Source organism: Nicotiana tomentosiformis, chromosome 3 (genome assembly GCF_000390325.3).
Source record: "Nicotiana tomentosiformis chromosome 3, ASM39032v3, whole genome shotgun sequence".
Classification (NCBI taxonomy): Eukaryota; Viridiplantae; Streptophyta; class Magnoliopsida; order Solanales; family Solanaceae; genus Nicotiana; species Nicotiana tomentosiformis.
This window is the reverse complement of record NC_090814.1, coordinates 69,000,135-69,009,671: the sequence shown is the minus strand read 5'-3', so window position 1 is coordinate 69,009,671 and position 9,537 is coordinate 69,000,135. Positions and strand designations below refer to the sequence as shown.

At 35.8% G+C, this 9,537-nt stretch overlaps 1 protein-coding gene and 1 long non-coding RNA gene across 2 annotated transcripts; one reads left to right on the top strand and one right to left on the bottom strand.

Annotated features, from left to right (window-relative positions):
• Window positions 1–2,261: 2,261 nt before the first annotated feature.
• On the bottom strand, window positions 2,262–3,343 carry LOC104096083 (uncharacterized). Its single transcript, XR_686234.4, has 3 exons — window positions 3,167–3,343; window positions 2,832–3,001; window positions 2,262–2,750 (listed from the first exon to the last, which is right to left on the bottom strand). It is a non-coding gene; the product is annotated as an uncharacterized lncRNA (long non-coding RNA).
• Window positions 3,344–4,110: 767 nt separating this feature from the next.
• On the top strand, window positions 4,111–9,050 carry LOC104096084 (uncharacterized). Its single transcript, XM_009602388.4, has 6 exons — window positions 4,111–4,525; window positions 4,825–4,933; window positions 5,039–5,130; window positions 5,212–5,470; window positions 6,607–6,750; window positions 8,710–9,050. Exons 1-6 carry the CDS (start codon window positions 4,176–4,178, stop codon window positions 8,803–8,805), a joined length of 1,050 nt encoding a protein of 349 aa, XP_009600683.1. The 5' UTR covers window positions 4,111–4,175; the 3' UTR covers window positions 8,806–9,050.
• Window positions 9,051–9,537: the final 487 nt, after the last annotated feature.

Below are 9,537 nucleotides of genomic sequence, written 5' to 3'. Positions count from 1 at the left end.
AGTTTCTAGGTTATGTGAAAGAGTTTGGGTACAATAGTTCTTCTGCTGTTATTTATGTTAGACCAGCTAATTATCTTGGTTTAGTAGTAATTAAGGTTGATAGGGACTTTATGGGTATTTGTGAAGAGTTAAAAATAGGAATATTTTGGAGGTATATGTAGATCACATGGTTGATGATGTTGTAGTGGTCCCCCTCTATCAGAATATGCCAGCCAAGTGGGGGGAGGGGGGTGATAGTAATGTTACTTTTGAGAAGGAACTTCTGAAAAGGCATCCAATGCTGCTGAAAATAGTGCCAATAACAGTATGCCTACAGCTGTTACTACTGATGATAGTTCAAACTCCTCATTTGAATCAAACTCATCTGAATCTAGCAGCAACACTAATAATAGCTCGGATTCAGAGCATGAGGAATTGTTTGAAGAAGGAGAAGTTGATTATGGCAGTGATACACATGAGGATACAAGGCATTTAGGGCAGAAAGAAGGACTGTAGAGAGAAGGAAAAGTAAAGAAAGTGCTCTTGAACAAGAACATGTTAAACTAGGTAAGAGAGGGCCAGATGTGGGGTATGATGAATAAGAATCTAGGAAGAAGAAGAGTTTAGAAGGTAAGATAGGTGGTGATGAGCCTTATTACTATTCAGATGAAGCTGCTAGCTTTGAGACATATCCAGATGATGTTGATGATGAAGGTGAAGGGGAGGTTCAATAGAAAGTTAAAGCTAGAAGAAGAAAGACTAAAAGAAGAGTAATCTCTGACAAGACTTGCAAGAAAATAGTTTGGGAAACTTGACTTGCATTTGCAAGTGAGAGATTTCAGAGAAACTGTAACTAAATATGTTGTTCAACAAAAGGTTTTTATAGAAAAGTATGTAAATGAACCTACAAGGGTGAGTGTTAAAAGGCATACCATGTGCTCATGCAGTTGCTGCCCTGCATTATAAAAATTTGTAGCCTTTGAACTATATTTCTTATTGGTACAGTAATGCCACTTACATAAAAACATACAGTTACTTTCTTCAGCCTGTTTTGGGTATAAATATGTGGCCAGAGTCACAAAACCTAACTCTTATACCACCTCATGTAAAGAAGATGACAAGCAGGCCAAAAAAGGTTAGAAGAAAAGAGCCAAGTGAAAATAAGACAGAAAAATTGACCAAAAGTGGAGTGAAAATGACATGTAGCAATTGTCATAACAAGGGTCATAACAAGAGAGGGTGTCATAAAGCTGCTGGAAGTAATACTGCTACTACTTCAGCAAGTTCTATGCCTGCAAGTATTGGTAGTTCAAAGCCACCAAAGCAAAGTACTGGAAGAGGAAGGGGTAGGCCAAAATGTTCTAAAGAAAAGGTAAAGTTCTTCCCTTTAATATCTTCTTTCTCTTTTTTAAATAATTAACATATTCTTACTTTTAATTGGTTGATGTAGGATATTGGTACTAAAAGTGATGTAAGAACACAATATAACAGGCCAATGATAGTTGGGATGGGAGTTTTACACACTTAAAGTGGCTTCAAAATTCAAAATATAAGTTCTAACACAACCTCTCATATTTAGGTGAATTCATTGTCTGATTTTCTGTTGGATTTTGGCAGCCTGGAATGTCCTCTACAAACTTTAAGAATGTGAGGTTTTTAGCAGAAGTAACTGGAGATCTAGTCCATCAACCAACACGAGGTGTTAAATGAAATGGCAAAGAAGTTATGACATCAAGGCAGCTTCAACAATTGAGAGACAAGAAACTCATCCAAACAAGGTGTAGGGCTGCTAAGTTGAGCGAGGAAAGCACCACTGCAAAACCACCCAATTGATCAAGATACTATTTTGTGAATGACTGTATTGCAATAGACTGCATTATGATAAAATTTTAGGCAGCTATAAACTGCAATTCTGTATTATGATAAGGATTTTTAGGCAGCTATAGACTGCATTTTGGATTTTGTTATCTTACGGTGTCTGTTTTGCTGCTGCTACAATGAGAACAAATAGATGTTTTGTTATCTCATTTTGTGATTGTTTATCTGTTTCTTTTAGGTCAATGAGACTAAATATGTATTTTAATACAGTTTATGCAGCTACCATATTAAGTCTTTTGCGTGTCTATTGTTGATATTAAACACTAAAAATAGATGTATGAAGATACACACTTGATTGATTGACAAGTTCTGGGCATACAAAGAAACAACAAGAGCACGCCTACAACACTTCAAAATGTAAAAACAACACTTCATTAGAAACAACACTTGATTACATTCCGTTGAAAAGGTTCATTACATTCAAATGAAAAAGTCCATTATAAACATACAAAATAATACCTACAAGCAACAACTACATACATATTGAGATGCCAAAATTAGATTCAAAATAGTAACTTCATTGCATCTTCTTTCAATGACATTCCTGGATACCTACAAGCAACAAGTATAATACATATCCCCAATATAATAAACCAAAGTATATTTTCCCTAGTCTTGGACTTAGTCAATTTGCTCTTCCACTTCTTTTTCTTCTCTTTCATCTTCTCCATATCAACTTACAATTTCACCAATTGAGCCTCAATCTTCTTCATCTTCTCCCCTTTTTTGGTGTTTTCAACCTTTAAAGTTGCCCTCGGCTTGACAAGATTTTAAAAGCCTTCTAATGCAGCCTCAAGTTCACCCATTTTGTCAAGCAATTTTGGAATAACAAATTTGAACCTAGGTTCAATTTCGAAATCCTTCCAAACCCAAAAATCACAAGATCGTGGACCCTAAGATGAATAACAAAAGAAAATTAATTAATGATAATTTTTCACAACTCAATTATTGAAAGAATTTTTACTATCATTTACCCCATAGTATGGACAAACCCAATATCTTCTTCCTGGGTTCCAAGAGGCCCAAGCTGTTAACAAAGGCAGCACATAGCCATGGTTGCATCGAATTTCTCCACTCGACTCATTTTCTTCGTCTTTCGTGCAAAGTCTTGTCAGATTCAAGCCTTTTGAAGGCATTGCAACAACTACAACACAAACAGACAATACCAAAGTCAGATAATTTGCTGACGAAAAAATTAGAAACATCAGCTACATTACAATGTTTAACCGAGAGAAATTGAATTTTAGGAGAAAGACATAACAATAATAAAAGAAAGAAATTAGGGTTCTTAAGAAGGAGAAAGATTAACCTTTGCTTTCAAAGATCAAAACTTCAAAGGGCAATTTGATGCAATTTTGGCAAAATTTAGATGAAGAAGAAATTAGGATTCTTCAATTGGGTTTAGTAAAATACCGGGGAACAATGGATTTTACCGTTGGTTGGGGGTTATATTGAAGTTAAAAATTTAATTTTTTTCTTTTTTTGGGTATTTTTAACGATTAAAAGAGAGCAAAGACGCGCTCAATTCCGTTGTCTAAGACACGCGGCTGGCCATGGTTTAGGAGGGAGTAAATAAATATAATTGTTTTAACAATAGTGGGGTGTTAGGACACCCATAAAGTTTAAATGTGTAAATAATTTTTTAGGATAAGTTGAATGGGGTCTTTATGCATTTTCTCTTGGATGTTTAATATAGTCACTTAGATATAACTTGAGTAGTTTTAATTTTTTAAATATATAAAAAATAATAATATATTCTAACTACGTTAGATTTAATGAGAATTTCAAAATGCAACAATATATGAATTATCATGTGATGAACTAATGTATAAAAATAATAATGCACAATTTATTAAACAATGAACAATAATCCAATAGTGGAGTATTTTATTTAAGAAGAGATTGTCTAGCGGAGATTTTGCCTTTAAGTTACAGTGCCACTTACTTTCTCAGTTTCACTTTATATGACCCTATTTTATTTTTGTTTCATTAAAAAAAATTAATCCTTTTTAGAATTAGAAGTAATTCAACTTAAACTTCTCATATCATTTCTAGCCACAAAATTTTATGTTAATAAGAATGTTATAATAATATGATTAAAACAACGAGTATAAAAAACTTTATAGCTACAGTTTTATGACATATTTAATTTTTGTCATATTTTCTCGAGTACCCGCAATGTCAATTAAATACAGAATTATGGAGGAAAACAAAATACAGAATTATAAGAAAAATTTAAAACACAAAATCCAAAACAACCGTGTAAGTACAAAAACCGAGCATATCTGGAGTGTAGATGCACAAAGATAGTGTGAAAAATGGAAGCTCTACTTGTAAGAAAACTCGGTGATCCTACTCTACCACCGAATGCCTTAGAGAAGAATTCTCCATTTGATCTCTCAACCTCTCATCCAATCCCTAATTTGGGTTCACCAACCGCCGTAAGAGTTCGAGTCAAAGCCACCAGCTTGAATTTCGCAAATTACCTCCAAGTCCTCGGCAAGTACCAAGAGAAGCCTCCTTTACCGTTCATCCCTGGCTCCGATTACTCCGGCGTTGTTGATGCCGTTGGCCCTAATGTTACTAAGTTCAAAATTGGTGATCCCGTTTGCTCTTTTACTGCACTTGGCTCCTTTGCTCAATTCATCGTCGTCGATCAATCCGACTTGTCAGTTCTTCCTTAATATCTTCTGCTTTATTTTACAATAATTAAACAATTCTAATGCGGAAAGCTTAGTTTTCGTTTTCGAAGTTTATCTATCAGTATTGGAATTGATTTACTTGGTTTAGACAGCACTCTCCATTTATATTGATTTACGTGGTTTAGACCCCTACTTGATTTCGCGTGACATAGGTCAATGGTCATTATATATGAGCCAAACTAGAGTTGTGTTTTTTCCCCTTACTTTTGGGTTGGTTCAATGGTTTTAGTGTTCAAAAATGTCTTAAGTTAGCTTATAATTGAAGGTTTCGAGTACCTGATGGGTGTGATCTAGTGGCAGCGGGTGCACTTCCTGTTGCATATGGGACATCCCATGTGGCTCTGGTGCATAGAGCACAGCTGCGTCCCAATCAGGTAGGGTCACCTTCCCTTTAGCTTTAGGGCATAAAATGCTAAGGCCATTTTGTTACATGATTTATCATAACCGAATCATGTGACATACTGGTTTACACATGGTAGGTGTTAATGGTACTTGGAGCAGCTGGAGGTGTTGGGCTCTCAGCGGTACAAATTGGGAAAGTCTGCGGAGCAACAGTTATTGCAGTGGCTAGGTACTTTTCAGTTCTCCAGTGTACAAGAAAGTTTATTTAAGGTTATTGTACTAAAACCTATCCTTGTCTGTTGAATCCTAGGGGAAATGAAAAGGTGCAATTTTTGAAATCTTTAGGAGTTGATCATGTAGTAGACTTGAGCAATGCAAACGTCATCGAAAGTGTCAAGGACTTCCTGAAGTCAAGAAAAATTAAAGGGGTCGATGTCTTGTATGATCCAGTCGGTGGGAAGCTTACAAAAGATAGCATGAAGCTATTAAATTGGGGAGCACAAATTCTAGTTATTGGATTTGCAAGTGGGGAAGTACCTGTCATCCCAGCGAACATTGCTTTGGTGAAGGTACTGCCTCTAAGCACCGTGATCTTTTTCTTTTTACCCCCTTTTGGTTCTTTCCTTCTTGTCGGGTCACTGTACCAGGCTTAATTAGTTCGGTTGCTGGTCAAATTGAGTAGCTCTTAATTAGACATGTCCAAGGCTGGTAAGTCAAGCATGTGGTGGGCACCACTAGCTCCTTGAAGTTCCTACTAATAGTTTGAAACTTGAATACAAGCAGTAAGTTAAAAGATCATTCTCAGAATATAGACCGTCTTAAAACCACTTTTTATGCCTTTTGGTGTTTGTGAATAAAATGAGAGGAGTAGTAGTTAAATTTGGGTTTTGCTTGTTCTTTTGTACTTGCATTTTGCTAGAAACCAAGTGAAGTAGATCATTACTTCCGTATGACAAGGATTATATTAGGTGATGGTTAGATTTCCATCCCCATTTCAAGAAATTGTTTAACTAGTTCATCAAAGAATACTAGCGTAGATGTTCAGAATCATTTTAACAAGGTCCATGACTCTTGCCATAACCTGACCACATATACTATGTTGAAACATGCAAGCAGCATAACATTTCTTAGTCTCAAATCAACAATCTTGAAGGATTTTGTACCCAAGGGTGTGGCTTAGTGGTCAATGAATTGAGTGCAAACTTGGGAGATCATTCAAATTCCAGTAGAGACAAAACACTAGGTAAATTAGTCTCATCTTCCTGAGCTATGGTGGGCAGAGTTATCCGGTACCTGTGCTAGTGGGAGGTAGCGGGCACCCTGTGAAATAGTCAAGGTGCACCCAAGTTGACCGGAGTACCACCATTTGGAAAAAAAGAAAACCAATCTTGAAGGATCTTAAGAGTGGAAATTTCATGGTGTTGTCACAAGAGGATGGCAAGGCATGTAAATATATGCTTTCTTTTAGACATGTTGCTCCCAAATTATTGCATTAGAAGTTTTCTCCACCTTTCTTTTTCATTATATGGTCATGCTACTATCATTTATCCAGGTGTCATAATACAAGCAGTATGAGCAGCAAAAGACTTTCCTTTCTTTTTATCTCTCTTTACTCCGTCATTGCAGCTCCAAAAGGAGAAAGCTTATTCATTCTTTTGTCCGAGAGTAATAACCATAATTGTTTTTGTACTTTTTTGTTGTTCAGAACTGGACGATTCACGGACTCTATTGGGGAAGCCATAAGATATATCAACCTAATGTGCTTGGGGATTCTCTGAAAGAGCTCCTATCCTGGTTGTCTAAGGGTTTGATTACAATCAACATTTCTCATACATTCAGCCTGGCAGAGGTAAGAATCTATGGCATTTATCACTTTTTAAATCCAGAAAAAAGTAAGAATCTATGGGGCGGGCCCATTATCCACCGAGTTTCGAAGGCTGCGGTTGGTCCAAAGGATCGGCCCCAGAAGGATTTCTCGGTCATCAAAAAAAAAAAAATCCAGAAAAAAGTAAGAAAAGATCCTAGCAATGTGCAGGGAGTAGCATTTCATATGTGAAAAACGGCTGATATACAATTCACCTGAATTAATATCTTGTCAAGAAGAATATAATGTAACAGTATGTACTTCTTGTTCACGAAGGATTATGTCACTGGACATGCACAAATGCACCAGACTACCTCTCTCGATATAGGAAGATCCTAGGAACATATTTCTTCTCCATAGTAACCCCTACGACCTAGAGCTCTAAGCTTTCAGAGGCCATTGTGTTTCTCTCGTGCATGATGATCCAGGAATGGACCTTGAATAGCTATTAATCAAGCATTGAATAGCTTGGCAAGCTCCCATTCTTTAGGATTAATGGTCGGAGCTGGGCACCTTATTTTAGGATTTTAACTATCTTGAAGGTCCGTAAGGATCAGACAGTGTTCAACTGAACCCAGAGTTCTGAACCGAAAGGAAACCAACACATCGCTTATCTGGATGTTCATTGTTTCTTCTATTTGATATTTCTGCTTTCAATTATGAAGAAATTTTTGAAAAGGAAAAAGTAACATATCAAATGAAGTTCCATTCAACACGGAAAATTTCTTGAAATTGGTTATAACACTAAGGACTATCTCGATCTGGCTAGTCTCACAATTCTCTAAGCAGCACCTAGGCCAAAGTTGCTTTCTTTCTTTTGTCCAGTTCAAGAATTAGGGCGATTTTATTCCCTGAGTTTTCAATTGTAGCATATATGTGGGACTTCTTGTCACAAATAGGAAAAATCAATGACTTAAACAGTGCGGTGTCAGGCATACTGGTAGCTGAATTCAGACCTATAACTTCAGACACACAGAAAACGTAGTAAGTTATTGCTCATTAATATTTCTTTTTTTATCAGAAAATTCTAAATATGTTAAAACTGATTGGGGATTTATGTGCTATAATTGAGAACTTAAGGACTAAAACTCCCACTAACCCTACAACACACAAGGACCAAATTTTAATTATGTGCAAAAGCAATTTTTTACTATAAATCACATGTTAAAAGCTTTAATCTTTTGAATTTAAAATATAGTTTATGGTCTATCAGATGCATGTCATTGTACAAATCCCTTTATTTGCCATTACTAACATAACATGTTAGTCAAATCAATCAATGTCAGTTCAGAGGGCATAACAGAAACATAAGGATTAACTGCTGTTCACTGTTTGTTTACATGTTTGGCTATTTGATTTTTAAAGGAACTAGAAATGAAAAAAATCTTTTCAACTTATTCGAGGCAGAAAAAAGTAGTTTTCAAGTGACATTACTTTGGTTTCTCCCCCAATTCTATTTTCGAATTTTGTTCACTTAATGATCTCAAAGTGGTAGTTTCCTGCCCCATAAAACGTGGGTCAGCCGACTAAACGACTTTCCCAAGGCATTAGGGAACCAGTTTATTCTTTATGCTGTTAGAAACCTAGCATAGTGGTTTCCGCCATGCCTTCACAAATTTAGCAGGAAACTGTAGTGTTCTTTCCCTGTTTCATCTTTTCTTTGTCAATATGCATTGTCAAAGGAAGGGAAGACCAGAAACTAGTGCAATCGTGTGGAAACTTCCAACAAAGCAACCAATATGTCAAATTAGAGTAGAATTAAGAAAATGCATGACAATATGTTAATATCTGAAAGGGTTTCATGGTGAAGTATATGTTTCCAAAAGCTAAGTTACATATTTGTGTCATTGGTGCATGTATTTTAATTGTGCTTGGATATAGTTCTTATTGATCATGGAATCAAGACAACTGCACATTATATACATTATTGTTCGCTTTTGGCAGGCCCATCTTGCCTTTACTGCTCTCAAAGATAGGAGAGCAATTGGAAAGGTGATGATAACATTTGATGATGGGAGAGCACTCAAGTCTAAGCTTTAATTGGACTTAGGAATGAAAGGAATTGCAGAAGATTGTCTTTGCTGCGTGAATATCCAAATTATGTACTCCCTTATGCTAGCTGCTACTATAGTTTTTTGTCATATAGAGGTGCTGAAACCAATAAATATGTTCTTGTAATCAGTGAAAGAAATGTTAAAGCATTATTAGATGCTGTTTGAATGTAACAATAGACGTACTTGGAAAAATTGTGGGAAATAATAATAATAGAACATTTGTTAATTGCATATATTTCTCTTAGGTTCATTGCTGATCCTGACTCGTTTGTGTTCTTTTTTTAAACCTTAATCAAGTAGCACTTCTCTTATATTCTTTCTTATTTTCAAAAAAGAAAATTTTCTGTGTCCTTGGTGGGGTAGATATCTTTTGTAACTAGCTTCCAGATGGGTAAAATCGGATATTAATATTTTAGACCTAATTATATTGTGTAATTTCCTCTAATAGTAATGACGAAAAATATACTTTTAAATTTTGATTACTTTTATATTTCATGAACCAAACTATATTAACCACATTTAAACAATGCAAACTCTTTTCTTCCGTTAGATAATCATTTCTCCAGCTCTTCTTCTACAATAACAACAAAAAAACTCAGTGTAATTCTATAAATGGGGTCTGGGGAGGGTAGTGTATACGCAGACCTTACCCCTACCTTATAAAGATAGAGATACGGTTTCGATATATACTCGGCTCATTCTCCAGCTCTTCTTCTCT